Raw genomic sequence first — 27,689 nt, forward strand, 5'->3', positions numbered from 1 at the left:
CGTAGTTTTGAGTCTCTCCAGCCAGTTCCATTGCCCTGAATTTTTCACCACCTTTCCTGCCCTCCCACACTCCTCACCTCCTTTGAGAACCAAAGCTCTCGAAGCTCACTTTCTCTGAAGGCACCGCTTCCTGATGGCCCTGCCCTCAGGTTCACATGGAGATGAAGTGTCTGAAGATCTGGCCAGCGCAGTTCACCTGTACTTAGAGTTTCCTCTGAGGCCGCTCAGCGCTGTCTGCGCACCAGCCAGAATTCTCTGTTGGGTTTATTAATCTGCACTTGTCATGATGTGATATCGATTCCGTGAAGGTGTGCTTTCACCGCCTCGGGAATGAGGGCCTTTCTCTTTCACATGGCTGATTCTAGGGCTCGAGAAAGCCCCTCTCCCATCCCCACAGTGCTTCACCCAGAGCCGGTAACAGACCCAAGCTGTGGTGCTCACAGCTTCTTCCTGCTCTTCGAGGGCCGCCTCTGTGGACACCCTGGCTGCTTCTGGTCCAGCCTTCTCCCCTTCCTCCCAAATCCTTCAACAAGAGCACCTAAAAGCTGCTGCTTTATGATGCACCTTGATCTCTGCTGGGCATATTTTCCCTTTTTGTTCTTTTGTGTGAAAAGTGCCTTTGCTCTTCCTGCTTATTCTATATAAATTTAGAAGTCCAGTTATGAAGTCCCATAGATATCTTTTTGGGATTTCACTTAGGATTGAGTTGCACTTAGAGTTTAACTTGGAGAACTGATATCTTTATAATATACCAACATTTGTTCAGATCTTCTTCCATTTCTTCAGAAATGACTATTTACTGTTTTTGCTATAAAGTTCTTAAACGTTTTCTTTGGGTTAATCCTTGGTACTTTTTGGTTTTGTTGCCCTTGTGAGTGGCCCTTCATTTCTTTTATGTTTGATATTGCTGGTCTAGAGGAAGGCAACTGAATTGGGCATAGTGATACAGGATTTGACATGAGTGAACTCTTAATAGTTTTAACTATTAAAAAAAGTGTTTATTCTTCCCTGTGGGAATTCCTTTTTTTTTTTTTTTTTTTGCGGTACGCGGGCCTCTCTCTGTTGTGGCCTCTCCCGTTGCGGAGCACAGGCTCCGGACGCGCAGGCTCAGCGGCCATGGCTCACGGGCCCACCTGCTCCGCGGCACGTGGGATCTTCCCGGACTGGGGCATGAACTCGTGTCCCCTGCATCGGCAGGCGGACTCGCAACCACTGCGCCACCAGGGAAGCCCCGGGAATTCCTTTGAACAAAAGGTTCTGCTGCTATTAGAAACCATGTTTGAAAACACATAATCTAGGGTACAGGGAAGATGGTGAAAAAATAGAGAGTTGCTATTCATTTGTGAGGCCTTTACAATCAAGATGTCCTGGAATTCATGTCACCTCACATTGCCTGAGCCAGACTGATAAAGCAACAGGAGAGATGGCATCAGGATGTCACAGGAGCTAGTGGGAGGAAAATGAGGGAGCCAAACTGTCCCTTTCAGAAAGGCAGGTGAAATGCTCCCAGGACACTCCTCCAGTCAACCTGAATGAAAGTAACATAAACACGTTGGATGGAAAGTGACAACAGCAGAGACTGGCTGTGATAATGTGAAGTGAATTTACCATGGGGGAAATTTGCCCGTCATTCTAACAGCAAAGAAGGCAGGTATACTATGAGTACGGTATCATTTTCAGACATCTTATTACAGGATTCTGAAGATTTTGTCATGAAAACAGCCTCAAGAGAAACACATATCAGGCCTAGAGACCTGCTGTTCTAAACAGTCTCATGCCCTGTAGTTAAATAATCCTTCACTTCAATTACAGGCCCCCTAGGCAAGTACTATCCCTACTTTTGTGTTTCTAAGGTATCAAGTGTGCTTATTTGTTAAGTTTTGCTATTGATAATAAAATTGTTGTTATGATGAAAAAATATAAATCAAAGTTTGAAATTCCACAAGGAAGGAGAAATTACTAGAATTGTGGAAGGGAATCCAAGAATCCATAAAAATTGAATAAGGAGCTTCTTCTTTTGTAGTTTTCTTCTCAAACACAACTTAATACCCAATTTCGTGGTAGATGCTATTTTAGAGGTGTTTGAATTTGTAAAATGAATGGTTAAAACAATAAACTCCTTATAATCTTGCAGTGATGGTAATTTTTAAAAAAGTTTTTTAAAAATTTATTTTATTTTACTTATTTTTGGCTGCCTTGGGTCTTTGTTGCTGTGTGTGGGCTTTTCTCTAGTTGCAGTGAGTGGGGGCTACTCTTCGTTGCAGTGAGCGGGCTTCTCATTGCAGTGGCTTCTCTTGTTGCAGAGCACGGGCTCTAGGCACACGGGCTTCAGTGGTTGTGGCACATAGGCTCAGTAGTTGTGGCTTGCGGGCTCTAGAGAGCAGGCTCAGTAGTTGCGGCACATGGGCTTAGTTGCTCCGCAGCATATGGGATCTTCCCGGACCAGGGTTCGAACCTGTGTCCCCTGCATTGGCAGGCAGATTCTTAGCTACTGTGCCACCAGGGAAGCCCGATGGTAATTTTTTGAACATATAAAGTTAGGCCCATGAAATGCAAGAAATGAAAGGATCAACAGTTTATCAAAGGGAAGAAAAGAAAAGGAAATAAGAGAAGAACAAAGGGTTTGGAAAGAAAAGACAAAGAAGTGGACAGGAGAACTCACCAAGAAGGTGAGTGGCAGAGAGCAAACCTTCCCTACTGCAGCAATAACTCTAGAACTACAAGGAGATTCAATCATTCAGCAAACATTGACCAAGTCAGTGCCATCCTAGAGGCTGGAGATACAGTGGTGGCCACAGCAGACATGATTGCTTTTCACTACTGCAGAGACAACCATCAGCTGAACAGGACTTTGCTGGTCACAACCAAAGAGCCTTTTGACAGGGCATGGATTAAGACAATCTATGTGGCTAGAGACATATATTCTCCAGCAGAAACATTTTAAAAGCAGGCGCTCATTCAATCTACTCAACAAATATGGATTGGGATCCATGTAAGCTGGGCTCTGGAGATAGAGGAGTGCCTTCCCTATGTGCTGCCCTGTCAGAGGTGTAAGGGTAGAGACAGGCAGCAAACAACAAATAAATATATTCATGGCAGTTATGGAGAAATATGTTGCAGGGCAAGAATGGTCCAGAACTCTGCTTTATTATCATTGTTTTGATTTTTCTATTTTTCAAAGGCCGATTGAGTAAGATCTTTCTCATCAGGTGACATGCGAAGGCTGACTTGAAGGAAGGAACAGCAGGGGCCGTGTGGATGTCTGGGAGAAGAGGGAACATGTGCAAAGGCTCTGAGGTAGGAGGATGCTGGGAGTTTGTGAGGAGGAGCTGCTAGGTAGCCAGAGGAGTGGGGCACAGGGAAGGACACATGAGAGGAAGGAAAGGACGGCGGAGAAAGAGGAGGAGAGAAGAACAGGACGGAGAAGAAGGGAGGGAGGAAGGTCACAGTGGGCCTTAGGGTCACCACAAAATCTCGGGCTTTTACTGCTGGTGAGATGGTTTTGAACAGAGGTAGGCCATGATTTCACCTGTGTCTTAGGGGAACCAGGGTTCTTAGATGGCAAGTTTTGGGGCATGGTTTTTCTGGGGAAGGATTCAGGGCCACTGTATAAAAGTTGGACTCATGGGCCACCAGAGAACACTTTAAAAGGGAGGAAGAAGGGGAACGTCACATCTCTTCTCTGTAAGTCAGGAACTTGAAAAGACATCGTTACTAGGGACAGGAAGAAGAAGGGACGTTTGACCTTCACTGGCATCTACCATGGAGTTCCCTGTTAGGGGAGGCAGAGTGCCCACTCCCGGTTCCTTTGTAGGATGGGGTGGTCACATAGCCCTGTTCTGACCCATGTGACGTAAGTGGAAGTCTGCTTCTGGGAACACTAAGGGCTTTTCTTTGTTTGTTGGTTGGTTTTTTGTTTTTGTTTTTGCTGCGTCATGCGGCATGCGGGATCTTAGTTCCCTGACCAAGGAAGATTTTTCTGATTACAAAAAAAAAGACAGCCGGTGTCTTCTCCTTCCCAGAATACAGATATGATGATGGGGGCGGGGAGGGGAGTAGCTTCCATCGTCTGGGGATGAGGATGAGAGAAACAGGCTCCGGATGAAAGAATGAGAAAACAGGAGACCAGGTCTCTCATGGCAAAGAGGAGCTGTATTACTAGCCTTGAACTGCTTTTAATGGGCTTCTAGTTAAATAAGAGAAACAAAATCCTACAAAACTATTAAGGCCAACCTGAAGAGGCTATATACTATGATTCCAACTATATGATGCTCTGGAAAAAGCAAAACTATGGAGACAATAAAAGGATCAGTGGTTTGCAGGGGTGTGTGTGAGAGAGAGGGAGAGAAGGATGAATAGGCAGAGGACAGAGGTGTTTTAGGGCAGTGAAAATACTCTGATATTACAATGATGGATAAATGTCATCATACATTTGCCTAAGCCCACAGAATGTACAACACCAAGAGTGAACGCTAAGGTAATCTATGGACTTCGGGTGATTATGATGTGTCAGGGTGGGTTCATGCTCAGCAAAAATGTACCATGCTGGTGAGTGACGTTGATAATGGAGGAGGATATGCATGTGTGGGGCAGGAGGTATATGGGAAATCTCTGTATCTTCCTCTCAGTTTTATTGTAAACCTTAAACTGCTTTAGAAAAATAAAGTCTTAAAGAAAAAAAAAACTATTAAATTAAGCCACTGTAGTTGGATTCTATTACATGACACTGAACACAATTTTAACTGAAAAGTCATTGCCGGCAGTCACGGAGCGCTAATTATATGCTTTTTGGGTACTGTTGTACTGAATACTCACCATAAACTTCTGATGGTGGAACTATTATTATTCCTTTTTACAAATGAAGAAACCAAGGCCCTTTCAGGTTGGAAATGCTACTCATAAACTTATGCTCATGCTGCTAACATTATTCCATTTTAAAAGTGGAAAAACTGAGGCCCGATGAGGTTGAGAAGCTTGTTCGAGGTCACAGAGCTAGAGGCTGAGCCAGGATCTGAACGCTGAGAGTCTGACTCTTGGACCACATATGCACCACGGCCAAACCCTAAGCCTTGTCCTCACAGCAACCTCTCCATTTCATCACCCAGTCACTGGGCTCTTCCGGAATTACACAGTTGGCTATGGGGTTCCTTTTGCTGTGTAGGACAGTACCCATGTCATGCTGGATGGTGAGATCAGTGGTAATTCCATAAGCTTAAGCAAAAGCGAATGAGAGCAAGGTGCACTTGTGGACTCACGAGTGTGGCTGCAACTCAAGGCGTGAGGGAATGGAGGGAGGAAACTAAGGCCAGGCCAGGCCTTCTGTAGGGGAAATTCACATCTTACAACATGAATGTATAATTGGTCCAGGGATAGGTCAGAGCTCCTGGTATTTAGGCTGGCATCTACATTAGAAGAAAAAGGGACACTGAGCTGGACACGAGGTTCCACAAGGAGGCAGAGCAACACAAGAACTACAAGAATGGACTGAGTCAGGCAGCCATCGGTTCAAATTCTGGCTCTGCCATTGACTTCCTGTGTCACCTGGTGAGGCAAGACACAGCCTCTTTACATTTCAGCGTCCTTCTTTGACTGACGGAGTAGGGCTAGTGTAAGGGTTAGATGGGATGTAGAGCACTCAGCATAGCGCCCGTCTTATAGTAAGCACTCTGCAAATACTATCATTATTATTATTATTAGGCAAATTAATAACAGCTACTTCTCACACCAAAAGCGCTATACCCAGCATCCTTGTTCTAGGTTCATAAAGATGTACACTTGGGTAAATATGATAGAGAAATGTTGAAACCAACATGGGACACTGGATTTTTTAGAAAGATCAATTCAGACAGTCATACTGTGATCTCAAAGACCAATAGTGCTAGTTTTCCAGGGCTTTCTTATAAAAGAAACAAAATCTTTATTCCAACCATTTATATGAGCCTTAAGCAGATTCCTTCTTTTCATCAACAATGTCCTGTTCAGAATTCTGTGGCCATGGAAAGGCACAGCTCGGTCTTGTTTAGACTAAATCTTCACCCAAGGCAAGCTGACGATGGCTTTGTCCCTTCCACACAGTGTAGTGTGCCCAGAGCACACCAGTGAGCCACGGACAGACGAAGCTCTCAGTGATGTGTGTCCCTGAAACAGTTTAGGTTAGATGAAAGGTGGTTTCACGTTCTCTGCTATCTTCCCATGGAGAGGCAGAGTCTCCTCCTCCCCATCTTGAGTCTGGGCTGGCCTTTGTGATGGCTTGATTAGTAGAATACAGTAGAAGTGACTTCCTGGGACTTCCCAGACTAGGTCATGGGAAGCTTGGCTGCCACGGCCTGGGCCTCTTGGAAGGCTTGCTCTTGGAGTCCTCAGCCACTGTGTAAGAATGTCAAGCATGTGGAAAGGCCCTGAGACAACCTGGAGAGTCAGGGGGCCCAGCCGAGCCTGGCTGGCACCTTCAAAGGTGCCAGACGTGTAAGTGAGGCCATTTTGGACCTTCTAACCTGCAGGTCTCCTAGCTGAATAACATCAAATGACCTCTGTTGATACCACATAGAACAGAAGAATCACCCCACTGATCCCTGAATCACTCAAATTCCTGACCCATGAAATCACGAGCAGGAATAATATGGGGGTGGTTTTTTTTTTTTTTACATCTTTATTGGAGTATAATTGCTTTACAATGGTGTGTTAGTTTCTGCTTTATAACAAAGTGAATCAGTTATACATATACATATGTTCCCATCTCTCTTCCCTCTTGCGTCTCCCTCCCTCCCACCCTCCCTATCCCACCCCTCCAGGTGGTCACAAAGCACTGAGCTGATCTCCCTGTGCTATCTGGCTGCTTCTCACTAGCTATCTATTTTACGTTTGGTAGTGTATATATGTCCATGCCTCTCTCTCACTTTGTCACAGCTTACCCTTCCCGCTCCCCATATCCTCAAGTCCATTCTCTAGTAGGTCTGTGTCTTTATTCCTGTCTTACCCTCGGATTCTTCATGACATTTTTTTTTCTTAAATTCCACATATATGTGTTAGCATATGGTATTTGTCTTTCTCTTTCTGACTTACTTCACTCTGTATGACAGACTCTAGGTCTATCCACCTCATTACAAATAGCTCAATTTCATTTCTTTTTATGGCTGAGTAATATTCCATTGTATATATGTGCCACATCTTCTTTATCCGTTCATCCGATGATGGACACTTAGGTTGTTTCCATCTCCGGGCTATTGTAAATAGAGCTGCAATGAACATTTTGGTAAATGACTCTTTTTGAATTATGGTTTTCTCAGGGTATATGCCCAGTAGTGGTATGGCTGGGTCATATGGTAGTTCTATTTGTAGTTTTTTAAGCCACTAAGTCTTGGGTGCTCTGTTACATATCATTAGATAACAAACACAAACACTGCTGGATCTCGTGGCTCGGGCTCAGAGGCCCAACTGACTACCAATTAAAGCTTTTAGTAAGGGCTGCATCACTGGATTGACACCGGAATGGCACAGATGAGAAAAAGGGCATTTTTTTTTTTTTTAGTAGTTCAGTTTAATTTTCTGCTGTAACAAATATTTCAGCACCCTCCTCCTCCAGCAACAGGGAAACAAGGGGGCCAAGAGAGCCCAAGGCCAATAAGCAAACAAGCAAACAATTAGGCCCCCATAATAAGGTGGCAACTAGTGTAGGAATCAGTGCCCTGGGGAAGGGCATTGACTGTCTTTCCATAGGTCATCTGTCCTAGGTGATGTTGAAAACTTCCCTTTATGAACACTGTCTGCCATGTGGTGCCAGTGCACGACTCAGCAAGGCAGACGCCAGGAACAACCATTAGTATAACAGAGAAGCCACTGCAGTGTTCATGGGGTCAGCTTGGTGATGTAACCAGCATGCTCTATATTGTTAAAAGGTGACAGTTTGGCATGCGGATGTGTGAACTCAAGTGATTAGATGCAAACTAAAAGAGAGATGACTATTTCTGAGAGCTTGGAATGTTCTTGGAATGGAAAATGATTGTGAATTTTTTTGGGGGAAAAATACCAGAGCAATCTGCTTTCTTGGCCGCGTGCTATGGAGCAATTTTAAAGCATTGAAGTACTTTCTATATTTTCTAATCACTCAAGTCCAGAACTGATTATGACTCTCAGCATTCTCCCAGATTCACACCACTAGAGCACTCCACGTCTTTTGGGGAGAGGTTTCACCTTGAAAGCAGACATCCAGATTTGGAAGGCACATCTTGGTACAGCAGGAACAAACATTTTAATAGCAGCACAGCCCTACAAGGGCCAAGTGTTTCGGAAAATCACTGATGGCCCAACTCTGAGACAACTCAGATTCACTCTCTCTTATCTCACAAAGTATAACCTCCCCACCAAACAGAAAAACAAAAACAAGCCCTACCAGAAACTGAACTCCCTCAAACAAAAACCACAGAAATTTAGATTGTTGAGACCTATGGTCAATGACACACACACACACACACAGAGTTGTATATGCATAGATCATCTCTGGAATGAGCCCCAAGAAATTGGTAGATGTGGTTTCCTCTGGGAGAATTGGGGGACTGGAGAAAATTGGGAGGTTGTTGGAGGAGGAAGACTTTTTTTTCTGCATAACCTTTTGAATGTTTTAAATTAAAACATTCATATGCTGCATTATTTTTCAAAATAATGGAACAGAGTAATTCAAACCTGTATATGGTGCTTACGATCTGCTAGGCAATGTGTTCAATGCTTAATGTATATTCACTCCTCTAGTCCTTATAACAACCTTATGATGTAGACATCATAATATATCATCCTGATTTTTACAGATGAGGAAACTGAGGTACAGAGAGGTTAAGTAACTTATCCAAGGTCACACAGCTAATAAATGCAGAGCTGGAATTTGAATCCAGAGAGTCTGGCTCTGGAGTCTGTCCTCAATTACTACATAACGTGCCTTGCCAGAAATAAATATACCCAGTTGCCTGCCTGCTCAAAATCAAGTTGGGGCAGATAAGATAGTTCATTTCTTCTCTCACCTGACTGTTTTGGATGATGGGTGGAGAAGATGGTGGCTCAAAATAACCAAGATACAATCTTAAACCCATGGGGCTTTAGAGGGCTTTGAAATTGTGTGACTAACAGAGCAAAAGCATGACTTTGGCCAAGTTGCTTAATTCTTCTAAGGCTTAGCAGCTACCATGTGCCAGGTAGACTGCTAGATCTTGGGGACAACTAGTAAATAAACAGAATCCCTGCTCTCTAAAAATTTACCATGTCCTGGGGGAGACAGGCAGTGAACAAATAACCACACAAATTGTAATGTGGGCAAAAAGGAAAAATTAAAGGGTGCATTGAGAAAGAATGATTGGGGCCCTGATTTACACTGGATGGTCAGGAGGTGTCATTTACACAGAGCACTGAAGAAGGGGCAGGAATAAAGCTGGCAAAAGTGGAAGAAAACAGGAGAAAGAAAAGTATTCTGGGTGGGGGGAACAGCCTACGCAAAGACCCTGAGGCAGGAAAGAAGTATCTGTTTTACGACAGAAGGCCTCTGTCTGGCTAAAGCAAAGTGAGTCAACGTGAGTTTGGAGAAAGAGAAAGATCATGCAGACCATGGCAAGTATTTCACAATTTTCCTAAGAGCCACGAGAAGCCACTGTAGGTTAATAGGAGTGACATAATTTGATTTACTTTTTAAGATTACTTGGGCTGTTGTGTGGAAAATATGCAAAGAGGCAATGGAGGAAGTGGAAGACCAGCTAGGAAGCGATGAAGATGGCTTGGAATAAAGAGCTGGCAGAGGGAGAAGGAGACACATTTGAGATCTATTTTGGTGGTACCCTATTTTATGAAATTAGAATAATAATGTTAGCTATGAAGTGTTATTATAAAGCAAAGATTCACAGGTGTGAAAATACTTTGTCAATTATAAAGTACCAGACAAAGGTAACTATTACTGTAGGTGAAAGAACCAAGTACCAGAGAGGCTCTAAGTTGCCCAAAGTCACACAAATGCTTCGTGGCTGGGCGGAGGTTGGCCTGCGATCCCTTCACTCCCTGAGATCATTTTTGTGGGGGTGACCCTGCTGGGGAGGAAAAGAAGGCTAGTGGCCAGGGCTAATTTCCTTGTCATGTGGACCTCTGGTAAAGAGAGTAATGCTTTTTAGGATGTTCCCGGCAAACGATTACCTGAGTAAACAGAAACCAGGATCTATGAAAGAAGGCTCTTTGGAAAATATCACATCAGCTACGTAACTCTCTGGGGTATAAGGCGGAAATGTTTTATAACTGAAATGCTCCACAGTGAGAGGTGAGCCCGTGATCCTCACTTATTATTCTGGGTGAAGGTGCGTGTCCAACGAGGGGAGACAGGACCTGGGGAGCCGCTCTTGAGGTCCCAGAGTTTTCTTGACTGCACCTGAATCTCCTGATGGCCTGAACCCTTGAAATTATTTAGCCAAGCTTTATATTGCTTAAGAGCTCTGATTTATGTGGGGATAATTTGTCACTGGCAGAGACCTGTTTCCCAGGCCATTTGCCTCCGTGTAACATCAGGCCTCACTGTAAGGTCCAGGGATGAAGGGAGAACAGAAGACTTCGTTATATTTGAACCCTTTGCTAGTAGCCTAACTCTGATATTTATTTGATGCATCAGCTATCTGCTTCCTTGAAAAATTAACTTTTTAGGATACTTATGCAATTCAAGAAACAAGATGTACCTGGCTTCCTTGTGAATGAGTAAATGAGTAAAACTGGAAGAACACAATACTGAATTCTTGGTGATGGTTTGTATAATGTCCCTAGGAGGTGAACCAGGCCTCATCAGTCTGATCCCAAGCAGTTATTTAGAGAGCGCTCTTTGGGTGCTTAGAAGCTCACCTCCCATCTTCCAATTGCCAAAGAATAGATACAACATCAGTGCTGTGCAGTGAACATCGTTCCCCAAACCAATCACAGCCCTCCTAAGTCATGGAGTTCTTGTCTCCTCTTTTTCTTTTTTTTTTTTGCGGTACGCGGGCCTCTCACTGCTGTGGCCCCTCCCGTTGCGGAGCACAGGCTCCGGATGCGCAGGCTCAGCGGCCATGGCTCACGGGCCCAGCTGCTCCGCGGCACGTGGGATCTTCCCGGACCGGGGCACGAACCCGTGTCCCCTGCATCGGCAGGCGGACCCTCAACCACTGCGCCACCAGGGAAGCCCTTTTCTTTTTTTAAGATGTACAATTTATCAATTTTTCTTCACCTATAAACTTCATTTTGAAACTTAGGAGGATGACGAAAGAGAACTGTTACTCTAGCTGGAAGGGAGGGAAACCGCTCTTGTCTTCTCCGCCTCGTAGCAGACTGTATTTATGCTGGAGGCATCAAAAGACAGAATCAGCGAACGGACCGCCACTCCTGCTCCTGGTGAAAAATCTCTGATCGTGAGCTGGGCGGTTGCAGATAAGCACGTAGAAGGGCCAGGGCTGCCTCTGGCAGAGGTTAACACGCGGACATCAGCCGGTTTGTGACGGAAGAGTGAACGTATTTTATGAAAAGAGGACTTTGCACATCGTCTCCCCCCGCCCCACCAAGCGAAAGCCTGATGTTTACCTTCAGCGAGCGGGTCGAGGGTGTGTATCATGAGCTGGAAGATGCTGTTCCTCATGAGACTGTTGTGGAGGGAGGCGGAGCTTCCACCCCGCTGCAGACGCGGCTTCGCCTGCGCAGAGGGACCAGACAAAGAAGCCGTTAGTGCTCAGAAATGCAAGCCAAGTCCTCACCTAGTCTGTCAGAGGCTCACACACAACGGAACCAAAGATTTCCCACGCACGTTCCTTCAAAGTCTCCTGAAGGAACGGCATTCTCACATCCTTTCCTACTAAAGGGATTAATTGCTATCATCTGTTGAGAACTTAATATATGCTAGTCAACGTGCCATAGCCTTCACCTCCATTCTCTGACTGAACCCTATGAACTAGATACCATTATTGTTCCCTTTAGACAGATGAGGAAATTTAGTCTCAGAGAAGCGAAATGAGGTGTTCAGGTCACACAGATAAAAAATGGAGGATAGAGGAATGGGTTGCAGGTCTGCTTCACTCAAAATCTGTTCTCTGAACCAGTGGGTGCTCTCTAAGATGTCTGTATTGTGCCTCCTATCAGTCAAATTTTTGAGTGTGTATATATGCATCTATCTATATCTGTATCTATATCCATATGTATCTCTATATCCAGACACATACTAAAATATGGGCATATATATCATAAAACATTTGCAAAAGTAGAAATAATGAAGAGTAACAAAGAAAGTAAACAATAGAGGTGCTAATATTTCCCCCTTGCTCCGCAAAGGGACATCCTGCACACATTCCGGGGTACCTCATCTCCACGATGGGAACCCCAGCTCTCATCCATGAAGCCTTACAGTCTATGTTAAATGAGATTTGAAGAGAGAGAATCTCCTATTATGAATCCACAGAGAACCTTCCTGGCTCCAAAGAGTCCTTTACATTACAGGGTTTTGCAAAATATTCCATCACACTCCAGATCCACAAGGGGGTTTCCCAAGAAAAGTCCCACAAGAGACTCCATGACCAAATATATTTGGACATTGCTACATCCTAGACCAACTCACCTTTAGAGTTTTAAGATACACATTAGACCACTAAGTCTAACACTAAAGAAATATGGTTAACTTGATTAACTTGGACAGTGTTTCCAAACTATTGCCCATTCGTCCCTTGTTTTACAGAATACTTATTAAAACTGAGCCATATGTTTGGAGACAAACATGAAACCCAGAGTAAGCTTGAAGTATGGGTAAAATGTCAGTGTGAGATACATGGAGAAATCTGAATTTTTTAGTGTGATTTTATTATAATTGATATTCTATTAGAAATAATATTTCCAACTCTACAGGGTTTGGAGAAGAATCAGAGGGGATTACTGGTGTCTCACTGGTGAACCAGATCATGATTCACAAAGGAAGAGACTGGGTCTGCACCCCTAGCCCAGTACTGGATCAGGCATATCCTATGGGTTCTCAATGCATGTCAGAAGTCTCTGCTCCGAGCATCACAGGAGGAAGAATGGGGTCGTATGTATCTTCATTACTAGTCCTTTCAGCCTCAAAAATCTGGAACATTTTTTAATGCATTGTGTTATTTGATTCAGAAGATTAAGGCTCAAAAAATTTTAGGGGCAAGGTTAAAAGATTTGAATAGAGTTGAAATGTAATCACTGTTTGATGGCTGAACACAAAAACTGATGGTCATTTCCTTGCCAAGCTGCACAATACAAAATGTGACATGTTAATTGGACAGGAACTGGAAAATGTGTTTCTGGTTAATAATTTGTCATAATCACTGTTACTATGGTCCTTATTCTGGGAAACCGAAAGAACTCTCTTGTGGAAATCTTCATTAGCCTAGGATTATGTCTACAGAACTTAAAGCAGTCTTCGGGGCATTATGTATATATTGAATATATAGATCTCATGCAGCATTTCTTTTGATGGAACCAAAAGAAACTTCCAACCAAAAAAATAGGTGCATGCAGGTACACAAACAGATACCAAGCATTAGATCCCTCGCTGTCCCCAAATATCTGCTCAACATCCCTTGGAATGTAATTTGGAAATATCTCACTCTTTCAACTTTTCCATTACAAGTGAAAGAGAGAACGCAAACTTTTTGAAACCCAGTCCCAGAAATAATTTGTCATTGAATGTAAGAATTCAGTTGACACTAATTATAGGACAGAGCATACACACACCGGCAGATTAAACCCTTTAAGTATTCCAAGGGAGAGGATGTTGAGCACAAGAGCCCCTTCCGCCCACCCCTGCCCTCACACTCTCCACAGGCACATGAACAGGTACAGGCAAGGCCACTGCTTCCTACCGGTAGAGCCTGTTCATCCTTGTCCCTGGCTGCAGATGACTGCATAAGAGGAAAAGGCAGAAACAGAAGACACAGAAATAACTAAACACATACAGGTTTTACATTTAATCACAAGCATCAGTATAGGGAAAGATTTGGTTCTTTCTGCTCCTGGGAAGGACTATGCCAACGCAGGGGGTCACGAGTGTCTATTTCTAGCTAATATATCATGGTTTATTTAGGCATATGGTACTTTCACTTGAAAGATCAAAGCCGAATGGCCAACTTAAATGTCCAGTAACAGAGGGCAGTTAAATCACTTGTGGTCCAGCCATCCAGTGGAATGTCATGTGGCCACTACAATGAATGAGCTAAGTACACATGTGTTGACAAGGAAAAATATCTAAGATACATCGTTAAGCGAAAAAAATTTAAAAGCCTTATTTATTACCTCATTTTATAAAAGAAAATAAAGTAATAATACTGCAGTATATGTAAAGAAAAAAGTTCTGCAAGAATCATTAGTGGTTATTCTTATTAGTGGTCGTCATTTGGGGCTGGGACTACAAGGACCTGTCATATTCCTTATCTTTCGGAGGGAACTGACATTCACCGTCCCAAGTGTGATGAATAAAATAAAAGCCTGAAGACGTTAAGCCTTTGGAGGAAAGACTAAGGTCATCACACATGGAATCCAGATAATCCACCTTCTTTCCTGCCCCACCACTTCACATTTTCCATTCTAAAAAAGGAAATATCTGTCACACTGAGAAAAGTTGACTAAAACACAAGGGCACGTGAGAGCCGGTCATCTGTTGGGAGAGAACACAACTCAGACATGGGACACTGGTGCTCTTCTAACATGTCCCAAACTGGACAGCTTTGCTTCCCCCGCTTAATACGAACACTCCCTCTTCAACAGAACCAGGCACTGTCCTGTGATCTTTCCAAGGGTATGCAGTTGCCTTGGGAACTTCCTCGTGATCAGACCACCGCCTCTGTCACTTCACCTCAACTACGGGTGCATACAGCAAGAAGACACTGGTTCTCCAATTAGCGTCTTTGCTAACCTGTGTCTTCAGGACTAATCACACACTCGGAGAAGAGAAGACGAGGGCAGAGCTGTTTTAAAATCTTCATGGGCCCTGGGCTCTCTTTTTTTAGTCCTACCACACATATCACAGAAAGAACGTGAAGATGCCCTCACATCCCACCTACGATATACATTTTTGTGTAAAAAAAAAAAATGGAAAGGATTCTTATAATTTTGCATTTCAAATTATTGGCTATATGCAATTCACTTAATTCATGATTGGCATGCTAGAAATCTTGGAAAGTGAGAAAACTGAATCTGTGATTTGGTTTCATGTAATTTTTAAGAAGGCTAAATTTAATACTTAATGAAGTTGATAGTACATATTTTGTCGACATTCAATTAAACATTTCATAATCTTGTAGATAATTTTTGGATCTTAGAGTCAATGTTAACATATATTTTTTCTTCTGGTCCCAAACACTTTTGCAGACCCTTGAAGAACTTGTAAGGCTCAGGCACAAACGGAAGAGTTTAGGCTGGAGATAATTTCTGAGTACAGCCCGCAGGCATGACTAAATTTGCCAGAACCTACTAATTTGGGACTCTCTCTCGGTGACTTCTCTAAAAACACTAACAAGAAAATATCCCTGCTTCCCTAGTTCCAGAAACATGCTTGGGGAACTAGACTGGACCTGAAATTGTCCTTTGATTTCCTTTTTGCTCTGAAAGCCACCGTATGATCCCGTTTCTCTCTGGCAGTCCTTTCATTTTCTTGTCTCCCACATTAGACAGCTCAACAAATGGCGCCCCATTCTACAGAACAATCCCCCAGGGAAATTATCCAGTGCGGCCAGATCAGCCTTTGGACACACATGGAGATTAACTGTCAGAGCATGCCTTTTCAGGTAGCAAATTTACACCTTGTGGCTAAACGGGAGGCAATTAATTATGAGCTGGGATTGATACCACAGCAATATCACAGAACATGAAGGAACGGGATGAAACTGAGGACAGGAAAGTGTGGTCTTTATAAGAACAAAAATATCACCAGCAGAGAGTCTGGATTTAAAAGATAGATTTAAAAAATATTTGAGGAAGAAAAAAAGATCCCAACCTGTCCTTTGGTCTGAAAGGAAGAAAAAAATTTCTATTCCATTGACTTGCTTTTTCTCTCATAAGCAACGAGGCTCATAAGACACAATAAACGTAGAGAAAGTGTGTTGTACATAGATTCTACAAAGATAAAACTCAGTGCAGAGAAAGGTCTAAATCCTTTACAGAATTTCCCACTGCTTAATGTCAGCAGAGGTTGGCATCATTAGTTTACTTTCAAGTGTAATTTGCAGACATGAATATACATCAGGTCACAACATGTAAATTTAGGTACACACACACAAATGGCAGCTGAGGCCATTAAAACACCCCTGCACTTTCCTTTTATGTAGCCCTGCTGCAAAAGAGATGAGAAATGTGACATATGATGATAATTGCTCATTTTCAGGGCTTTGCCCACCTCTACTGATGATTCCTGATGCTCTCCTGACTTAGCCCCGCTCTAATCGCATCTTGAAGCAGCCTCACAGTCCTGGAAATGTGCCTCTGATTATGTTAGGAATTCAATTTTAAAGGGGCTTTAATTACACTGGAAGTAACTAGTGAAGGACCAGAGGAATGATCCAGATATGCACAGCTCGTAGTGTTTCTAAGAACTGGATTATTTAACTAAGTATCTGGGTTTTGGCCTCTGTGTTGTGATTTTCTTTTCAGGGCCATTGAACATCTGGCAGGTTTATGCTAACCCACTGGATGTCACAGAAAAGACAACTGCAAAAGAGGACTGATGTGACTTTGAGGATTAATCTTGGCATATTTATTACGCATTCTGCTTTTTTAATTTCCTTAATTTTAAACACACCAAAATATCATACATTTGGGCTGTGCCAATTTCAAAGCCCAATTCCTGGTGGTCCGTTCACAAAGGCTGTGCCAGTTATAGGAAAGATCTGTTAAGCCAAATCCATAGTATTCCACAGCAATTCTTGAAGAATACCTCTTTTACTTAACATGAAGTATTCTGTAATTCAATACTTTAATTTAAACTGACCGTCTCCCTAATTACTGCAAGTAATTGAGCAACTGAGATGATGCCATTAATATCTGTTGTCCTTCCTGGTGGAAACCCAATTCTATGTGGGAATTTTGCTACCCGTTTGATAGGTGTTTTGAAAGTGCTGTATTCCTCCATCCCGGATAATAAAACACACATCTCATTTACAAAGTATTTTTAATGCTGTCAATCATTCACAAATCTTTAAACCACCTCTCTTCCTTTGGCCCTTAAAAGCTGCTGGTTAGAAATGATTCCCCTGACTACTAAGTATAGTTTTGACGTGACTTTGTACAGAGCTTACCCTGCATACAGGCCCCCAGGGCTACCTCACACACATAAACATGAGGCAAATACTGCACAGTTTATGGCTACATCATGAACACACAGCCCCTGGTTTACTCTGGTTGGTAATCACCTACCTGCAAATTACATTATCAAGTGGGCTACTGGGAAGATTTCATGCGCCAAAAGACAAGTGTGTAAAATAAAGGGTGGATTTTCTGGCCAGTGGCTTTGGCAACAGATATAGAAAGACAAGCATTTTTCACAACATTCAAGTAACAACCATAAACTTCCACCACCATAACCCTTCACTAAGTCCTGTGAAATGCACCTAAATTCAGTGTGCAAAGGACTCAGAAGTACTATAAAGTCTACAAGAACAGACTTAAAAGTATAATTGTTTTGTCATAAATGTGATACAAAACATATATGCTGGCAATTAGAAATATTAATCCATTATTTAATTGATATTAACTTTAATGTCTTAGAATTTAGAAAGGTTGGGTGAGGGATGATTTGAATGATTGATTTTCTTTTAAAAAATTAACAAGGAAGTATTACATGATGCCTCCTTGTGCTTTCAATACATTTACATTCAATAAGCAAAAACATTTAAAATCTCCCTTCTGGTTAAAGATGAATAAACCTCAAAGCCCGTGGGAAGACTGGATAAAAGGTGCAAAAACTTCAAATCTGAAATCTAAAAGGAAAGAAACCCAACCACTTCTTAATCAGACGCAAAATCATGTCCCTTTGCCTCCTTTTATTGTGCCCCTAACATACTCCCTAAAATATTAAGGGGAACAGGATTAAATAAATTCCTAAAAAAGAAATACTAAGAGATTTAAATTCAAATTACTTTTACTACTGGTTGCCAGGTAATTACGCCACTGTCACTGTCCTTTAGGAAAGTAAGAATCTCAAAGATCAATGAAGCGCTGAAGGTGGCAGCCCAGGCTGCAAGAATACCCACTTGCAACTCTGGTTTAAAGAAACACAGTGGGATGGAGAGAAAGGACAGAAATTAAGTAAAAAGCACGGTAATAGAAACTTTGGAAGCAAAGCATTTTGATGATTTATCTGAATAATTCCCATGGTCTTAAAATACTTGGGATAGTAGAAAGAAACTTCAGAAGAATAGATACCCTTCAAAAAAATAAAATGGAAGTGAAATTGCTTAGAGACAGCTAGGAACAACATTTTACCTTCTAAATAGTTGTATGAGGGAAGAAATAATGTAGGATGAGAAGTGGTATCATACAGTTATTAAGAATATGGAATTCAGGCCCAGACTGTGCAAGTTCATGTCCTTATTTTTGTCACTTATTAGCCATGTGACTTTGGACAAGTTACTTAATCTCTTTATGCTTTAGTTTCCTCATCTGTCAAATGGGGATAATAATAGTAATGACTCCAGAGGGTTGTTGAGAGGATTAAATGAGTTTATACATGTAAAGTGCTTAGACAATGTTTGGTACATGGTGAATGCTATGTATTAGCTCTGCTATCAGTACTATTAATAATAAGAGCCACAGGGGAGAATAAAGACAAACTATATGCCAAAAGTAGGTTCAGCGTTGTGAACCGGCTTAGAGAACAGGGTGGTTTCTAAGGGAAGCAGGAAAATTCCATTGATTAGGATGGTGAGAGGTGATTTGTGTAGGACACTAGAGTACGGTTAATTGAGCATGCCCAAGGTTGGCAGCCCAGGGAAGAGGAGATGTCACAACAGATTATATTTCCTTGGCTTGGCTTCTGACTCCGTCCCTGTCCCATGAATCAGCATTGTCTGAAGGATACAGGATTGGCAAGGCGAGGCTAGCGTTTTGCATCTCATATACTTTAATGGGCCTGGTTTTGATCAGGAAGCTCTGGAGGCTGGAAGATTCAGAGAAGGTAGGACCCCTACACTTACGGACGTTATATATATTATATGTCGATTACATCTCAATAAAGCTGCAAAGAGTAAAATAAAAACAAAAAAGGAGTTTAAATGCTTCTCACTAAATTGGTAAGCTGTACTGGGTGTGTACCACAACTGCCCTAGCCAGCCTCCCAAATAGTGGAAGCCGTAAGACCCCTGAGAGCAGGATTCACCTTGTGCCTCCTATGGTCCCTGACGTGGCTACTAAAACTGCAACCAGGTGGCAGGAGAGAGTGAGGCCACTTAGGCAGAATGGGGACTGTGCGGTCCTGCGTCAGGAACCAAAGCTCCTCTGATGCTTGCTCCAGAGGCTGAATTAATAGTAATGATGGTTATTTAAATCTACCCCTAAGAGCCCCTATTGAATCCTTCTTATTAAGTAGGTACATAAAAGACATTAATCCCCATTCTGTAAATGGAAAGAGAGAAGCAGGAAGTGCCTCAGGCTGTTTCTGTACTCGGGATACTGAGCACCTTTGTTAATTCACTTAATTTAGGAATTAACAACCCGATCACCACTGCCATCTCTCGCCTCCCCCTTAGGAATCCAGATGTTGCCAATATACTTTGTTGTATCGTTTGAGCAATTCTCACAATTGCTAATGAGCCATTTTGATATGCCAATCAAACACAATCTGTTAGTGGTGCTCTGGCATTAGTCACACAAATTTCCTTTGATTGGTAAAGTACCCCAGTGCTCTCACATGTTAAGTCTGGATTACCTGACTTCCAAGGAAGAGTGTCTAAGATGATGTGAACTTAAAAGTCCGACAAATGCTGGTGCTGGTCATACCACAGAATAATTTGCCACAAATAAAGCAGATTCCAGTAATAATGGATAATATTTATTGAAAGCTCAGTGCGTGGCAAGAGCTTCATGTATAATATCTCATTGTATCCTCACAATAACAGGTATTATAACCAGTCCTGCCCCCTCTAATACATGAGGACCCCGAGGCTAGTGGATGTTGGACAATTTGTCCATGTCCATGTAGCCAGTAAGAGGCAGAGCTGGGATATGAGCTCAGACAGCTGGGCTCCAGAGCCTCTCTAAGTATTGGGGAAAAAAGAAACTGGAATTTTCCTTGCAGTGGCCCGTGGGAAGGAGTCACTAGAACTGCAAATACAGTAAAAATAGTTTACTATTTTATATTAAGAACTATTTATGAGCTCTGACTTCCAATGGAAGCCAGAAAATCGTTGCCAGGTGATTGCTGTTAATACAGAACGACAGATTTTGTGTTCGTTTGGTGCAAAGTTGGTGCCTGGGAATAGAGAAAGTATAGAGGTTATTTTCTGATCTTTTGCCTCTTCCAGCATTATTATTTAGACTTGTCTACAATTGTCATAAATTTTCTTCTGAATATCTTGAAGGTCACAGAGGCACTTTTACAACCTTCACAATGGTGTAGGTTCAAGTAACACTTCAAACTAGTTTATCCATACATCAAATTGACCTGTATTAAGGAGTTTATAGCTCAGCAGTAGGTGAGAAAAGAATATGAAAAAGAATGTTGTATACATGTGTATAACTGAATAATTTTGCTGTACAGCAGAAATTAATACAATATTGCAAATCAACTATACTTCAGTAGAAAAAAATAAAAGTGTAATTAAACTTTGGGAAAACAACAGAGGGCACAAATAACAAATATATAACATTTTCCACTGAAAATGCAGTAATATTGAGAATTGGTCCCCTTCCTTGATCTGCTCTCCTGTTCCTAAGAGAGGCCAGGAGGAAACTAAGATCACCCATGTCGTGGGTTCATTTCGAACACAGCTTGGCTACTTTCATATTCTACTCAGGCTCTGTGTGTCCCTCCTTTTTCTCCCTAGTTCATTCTTTTGTATTATGTGTTTCATCTCTCTCTTTCCCACTACTGAGCACCCTTCTGAGGGCAGAGACAGTGCTTTTTTCATTTTATATTACTCCACAGCACAGTAGTGCTAGATGCTCAACAAATACACATTTAATAATAAATAAGTGAAATCAAGCCCACATGCTCATATATAATGAGGTTGGAGGCACATGGCTTCTTTCTAGTCCAACACCGAACCGTGTCACTTTCCTCTAAGCATCTGACACTGCTGATGACCCACTGCTTCTTGAATCATTCTCCTCCCATGTATCTGAGATGTGTGCGCTGACCAGGCTACTCTTTCCTCATACTTGTAGAAATGTCATAATATAAAACCTCCCTTCTTTGAACTTTGATTGTAGCTAGAATCATCATTTCACGGTTATTCCCCATTGCTTGCGTTTGCCATTTTGCTTGCTTGGTTGGAACTGTAACCTTCTTGAACATGGGTGTCTTACACATTACACATCTTTGTATTTTATATTTTGCCTACCCGTGTGCCAGCATCCTGCGGATGCTCAGCAAACACGGATCTCTTGATTGACAGCTAGAAAGTTGTGGGATTCGTGCTTTGCAAGGAAGGAGGATGCTGGAATAGGCAGGAAACTCACTCTGAGACAGAAAAGAGTTGAGGGACCTAGACCCAGTGCTGGGCTTAGGTCACGGTCAGCAGAAACTCTTTGGACTAATACAGAGTGGTACTGATTCTCTGGCTTAATCCCTAGACCCTGTGCCCAAACACTATTGCATGGGTCCTTTAAACTCAGAGAGCCAGTCTTCTTTTTGGTGGTTGAATGGGACCTGCAATAGTAGTGGCAGAGGCGAGTGTGGTGGAAGCACTGAATGGAACAGGACCACCATGTAGTGAAGTGGAGAGCATGGGAGTAAGGAACAGTTCCATTGGACACTGACCATTACATACCTGGGCACCCTAGAAAAGTACGGTACACAATAAAGACTACGAATCCCACCACTGGGGCCTGACACGAAGACAGTTACCATTCCACTTTCCCCCTAAGGCTGATGCAATCTACAGTAACGAGAATCACACGAAGCTTCAAATTTATCTACACAGATCACTTATCTTTCCTACCCTTTGCTCTCATAGGCAGTCCAGGCAAATTGCCATTTTAGCTATTTTATCTATGTCCTACCTTGGATATTACCAAGTTATTCCCTTGTGCTCTACTTGCCAAATATCTTCCTTCATGGTATCTTCAAAACCACTCTTTCGTTCATTCTTCAACACATATTTAATGAGTACCTTATATGCATCGCACTGTTCTAGGTATGGGAATAGTCTAGTGAACAAAACAGCCCAAATCCTTGCTCTCGTGGAATTTATATTCTAGTTTAAATCTCTTTTCTAAGATGTAGTCTTCCAATTAAGTAGCAAAGGTGGCCATTAATATATAAAATCCCTGCTGACTTTTACTGAGTACTAACTACACTAGAGACAGTGCTAAATGCTCATTTAATCCTCGTCATAATTCTAGGTGGAAGGTTCTATTAGGAAGCATTGAAAGAAAACCTTTTTATTTTGAAATAATTATGGAGTCACAGGTAGTGGTAAAACAATGTACAGGGAGGTGCTGTGTACACTTTACCCAGCCTCCCCTAAAGACAGCATTTTGCACAACTATGGTACAATATCAAAACCAGGAAGTCGGCATGTACAATCTATTGAGTTCACTCGAACTGTGCCACTTTTATGCGCACTTACTTGTGATTGTGTATGGTGTGTATGGCATTTGTGTTGCTCTATGCAATTTAATCACATGTATAGCTTCAGGTAACCATCACTGCAATCAAGATACTTAACTGTACCGTTACCATAAGATTCCTTTCTGCTACCCCTTTATATCTACATCCACCCCTCTCCTCATCCGTATCACCTGGTACTCACTAATCTGTTATCTATCTCTATAATAATTTCATGATTGTTATGTAAGTGGAATCATGCAGTCTGTATCCTTTTGAGACTGGCTTTTTCTACTCAGTATAATTTCCTAGAGGGTCATCCAAGTTGTAGCAGATATCAACAGTTTGTTCCTTTTATTGTTGAGTCGTATTCTACGATATGGATCAACCACATACATCCATTGAGGGACATCTGGATAGTTTCCAGTTGGGGGCTATGGTGAATAAAGATGCTTCGAGCATTCATGTACAAGTTTCTGCATAAGGATAAGTTTCATTTCTGTAGGATATATGCATAAGAATACAATTTCTGGGTTATAAAACCATTTATAGTTTTAAAAGGAACAACGAAATTATTTTCCAGAGTGGCTGTGCTATTTTATATTCCCACCAGCAATGTATGAGTGATCCAGGTTTTTCTGCATTCTTGCCAGCATTTCGTATTGCCGCTATTTTTTATTTTAGCCATCCTAATAGGTACAGTTTATAGCTCATTGTGGTTTTAATGTGCATTTCTCTAATGCCTATGATGTTGAACATTTTTTCATGCACTTATTTGCTGTTTGTATATCCCCATCAGTGAAATGTTTGTGCCTATCGTTTGCCCATTTTATAACTGGATTTTTAAAATAAATTTATTTATATTTTATTTTTGGCTGCGTTGGGTCTTCTTTGCTGCACGCAGGCTTTCTCTAGTTGCGGCAAGCGGGGGTTACTCTTCGTTGTGGTGTGCAGGCTTCTCATTGCAGTGGCTTTTGTTGTGAAGCATGGGCTCTATGGACGCGGACTTCAGTAGTTGTGGCCACGGGCTCAGTAGTTGTGGCTCATGGGCTCTAGAGTGCAGGCTCAGTAGTTGTGGTGCATGGGCGTAGATGCTCTGAAGCATGTGGGATCTTCCCAGACCAGGGCTCGAACCTGTGTCTCTTGTACTGACAGGCAGATTCCTAACCACTGTGCCATCAGGGAAGTCCCTGTAACTGGATTTTTAAAAAATATTATGTTTCAAGAGTTCTTTATACATTCTAGATACAAGTCCTTTGCCAGATATGTGGTTTGCAAATATTATCTCCCCACCTGTAATTAGTCCTTTCATCTTCTTAACATTGTCTTTCACAGAGCAAAAGTTTTTAATTTTGATGAGGTCCAATTTATCAATTTTTCTTTTGACACACTGGGTTTGGTAGCACATCTAAAAATTCTTTGCCTAGTCCTTGGTCCAGAAGATTTTATTTCTATTTTTTTCTAGAAGTTTTTAGTTTTATGTTTCACATTTAAGCCCCGATATATTTTTTTTATTGGAGTATACTTGGTTTACAATGTTATGTTAATTTTAGGTGAATGGCAAAGTGAATCAGTTATACATATACATATATCCACTATTTTTTAGCTGCTTTTCCCATATAGGCCATTACAGAGTATTGAGTAGTGGTCTTTGAGTTAATTTTTGAATAAAATTTGAGTTTTGGTTGTGATCCATTTTTTGCCTATGGATGTCCAATTGCTATTATACCCATTTTAAAGATCAGGAGTGGAAGGTCTAGGGAAGTTAACTGATTTGCTCACAGTCATACAGGTAGTAAGTGAAGGCACTGGGGTTGAAATGCAGGAAGTCTAACTTGAAACTATGTGCTTTTAGTGGCTATACTTCCCTGGGTCCAAGGCATCACTCTCTCTGCATTCCTCAAGTAAACATGAAACACACTCTGAATTCACCTTCCTGCAGAAGGAAATTTATTCAGAAAATGGAAGCCATCTAACCTCCCTTGAGCTATTTAAGAAAATCTAGAGTTTTATTTATTAGCCTTGCTTTGAACAAAAAATACATGATTTAAAAAATAAACTATTATTTCCAATGTCATGCATCCTTTCAATAGCATAAAGACAAAGTTCAAACCAGAAAAACAGAGATGAAATTGAGATCTGCCATTAAGTAAGGACAGTGCTCTATTTTTGCTGATGAAGTATTAAAGGACTGACAATGTTGGAAGTTCAGGCCTTAAAATAAAATTTCTGGTCCCACATAGTGGCTGTGGTCTCTGAGGGCATATCTTATCTGCTACCTGTCAATAGCACAACGGAAATTGTGTACCATTGAGAACAGATGTAGCCTCGCAATAACAGAAATGGAAAAAGATATGCTCTGGGAATCCTAACTGCATTACTGTCAAATGGAGCCAGGAAGTGCCGATATTACAGTCAGTACCATCTTCTTGGCCAAATACTCAGCACTATTTTCAGTGTTGGAATTAAAAATCTGTTGCAGAATTAGGGGAAAACGACATGAGGAATATCCTATAGAAAAAGCTTTCTTTCTAATTGCTGTTGACTCTGAAGCCTTGGCTTTAGACATTGAGAACTTCTAGATAATTCTAGAGACTTCATTTGGCAGCAGGTCCCAGGGCACAAGCTTACTGCCCAGAGAGCATCTTAAATGACGATAATAATCATATAATGTTGTATAATATCATCACTGAAAGTATATTATTTACTCAGCTATAGGAATGCTGGACATCTTACGACAGGATTCTAATATAGTGAAATTATGTTCCTGTGGGAAAATGATGCTCACTGATGGAAGAAAATCCTGTCCAAAAGTGAAAGATTGTGCTTGTGTTGACATTTCTCTTAAAATAATGTGTGTTTATCCTCTAAGGTTCTATAAGGAAAAATTTCGTACACAGGAAAAGCCTGAAGAGTAGTACAATGAATCACCATACTCCTACCACTTAGATTCAGTAATTGTTAGCATTTTCTATATTTGCTTTTTCAATATATGTATATATTGATAATTTTTTTCTGAATCATTTTAAAGTAGGTGGCAGATGTCATGCTAAACATTTCACATATTATCTTCTAAGGACATGGTCATTCTCCTGCATAATCATTATACTGAATGCGTGTGCATTTTGTCTGTATGTAATAAGTGGCATGTTGCCTTAACTGGCTAACACCTCCTAATGGTGTTTTTCTTTAAACATGGTCAATTATTTTTATATTTATAATTTTGTCCTCAAGGCTAGTTATTAAGTGTATGTAAAACAAAGTATCTGTTTTGCTTGTGAAGACGTCCTCCTTTCCTTACTTATCCCAACAACCCATGAGAGCAGATCAAGAAAAATCATTTGGTTCATTAAAAAAATTGCTCTAGACACAAATATTCATTTCCTGACTATGTTTGGTATTAGCTTATTGGTGGACAATACTGTCCATACAAATATTTATAAATACAGATACTACTTAGTGCTGGAATTTGGGGTCCATAGTCTGGATTTAAGAGGGGAGTTGTGAAATCTCTGAAATGATGTGTAACATTTGGTGTGCATATGAATTTTCAGGGGCAGGAGGAAGAGTATCCATAGCTTCTGTCAGATTTTCGTGTCTATGACTCTAAAAAGGTTAAGAATTGCTGATCTAATGCTTTCAAAACACCCTTTGGAAGCTGGATGACATTATTACAAAGGGCACAAATGATCAATTGCTACATGACAGAAAGAAGGAATTTCAAAAGGACCCATCTAGTCTATCCAATGACAGCTCGACGCCACTGAAGTGTGTTCTGGCAGAGGGGAGCTAGAGCAGAAGGCAGCACAAAGCATGTTACACACATCGACAAGTTTTCAATTAGTTCAGACTCTTCAGGAAAAAGATCTGAATGTCACTGCAGATGATCCAGTTCTATTCAGTGGGCAGAGACTGGGCGGAGTGCCAAAGGGCAGCTCCATGGACCAGGCACGCATCTCATGCAACTGTGTTTGTTGCAGATGTCCCCCGTCTGCAGGCTTTGGCAGCCTTTAGGGTGGCTTACTACTGTGATTATGCTCACCTCGAAGAAACACAGAAGGATGCCGAAAAACTCAAAGTAAACAAGTGAGAGAAAGGAAAAGAGTCTCCTCTTTTACCTGCCAGGCCATTTTGGAAATGAGAATAAATGCCAAGGGGAATAAAACAGGGGCATAAAGAAGCACTGGTACTGTGCTAGGTGTTCTCACATGGCTATCTCATGGCATTAGCAGAACTATGAGTATCTCCTTTAAACCGTTTGGTAGCTGGAAGGAAGTGCAGCTCAAACGAATGAAGCAACTGGATGGGGTAAGGACAACTAGTTACCCAGTGAGCAGAGGCCGGCGTCAGAACCCGTGTCTTTGAATGCCATTTCCCACCACAAATATTTAGTGTGGGAGGATAGATGTGGAACACACAAATTATAAAGAAAAATAAACAAGTGAAATCCCCTGGTTCTGTGGGGCCGTTCGCTTACTGTGCTTTGTCTTGTGTTAGCGTCTATTGAAAAATGCAGGTGAGAGACAAATCAATAGCACTTAGCTTTTGAATGAATTGGTTTAGATGCATTATCCCATTTAATATTAAAAAAATTTTTTTATTGGAGTATAGTTGATTTACAACGTTGTGTTAGTTTCTGCTGTACAGCAAAGTGAATCAGTTCTACATATACATATATCCACTCTTTTTTAGATTCTTTTCCCATATAGGTCATTACAGAGTATTGAGTAGAGTTCCCTGTGCTATACAGTAGGTCCTTATTAGTTATCTATTTTATTTAATTTTTAAAAATTTATTTACTTTTTAAAAATTTCTTGGCTTTCTTTTTTTTAAAACATCTTTATTGGAGTAGAATTGCTTTATGATGGTGTGTTAGTTTCTGCTGTATAGCAAAGTGAATCAGCTACACGTATACATATATCCCCATATTCCCTTCCTC

At 41.5% G+C, this 27,689-nt stretch overlaps 1 protein-coding gene across 3 annotated transcripts in view; it reads right to left on the reverse strand.

Moving 5' to 3' along the window:
• The window catches only part of SLC24A2 (solute carrier family 24 member 2), a 241,757-nt gene that overhangs the window by 84,059 nt on the left and 130,009 nt on the right, over positions 1 to 27,689 (reverse strand). For all 3 annotated transcript variants that reach the window (XM_032635591.1, XM_032635590.1, XM_032635592.1), the window contains exons 2-3: positions 13,857 to 13,895; positions 11,566 to 11,674 (exon numbers count right to left, since the gene is read on the reverse strand). In XM_032635591.1, coding sequence (XP_032491482.1) covers positions 11,566 to 11,674; positions 13,857 to 13,895 — 148 coding nt within the window. The remainder of the gene's footprint in view (positions 1 to 11,565; positions 11,675 to 13,856; positions 13,896 to 27,689) is intronic.

This window comes from Phocoena sinus, chromosome 6 (assembly GCF_008692025.1).
Source record: "Phocoena sinus isolate mPhoSin1 chromosome 6, mPhoSin1.pri, whole genome shotgun sequence".
Taxonomy (NCBI): domain Eukaryota; kingdom Metazoa; phylum Chordata; class Mammalia; order Artiodactyla; family Phocoenidae; genus Phocoena; species Phocoena sinus.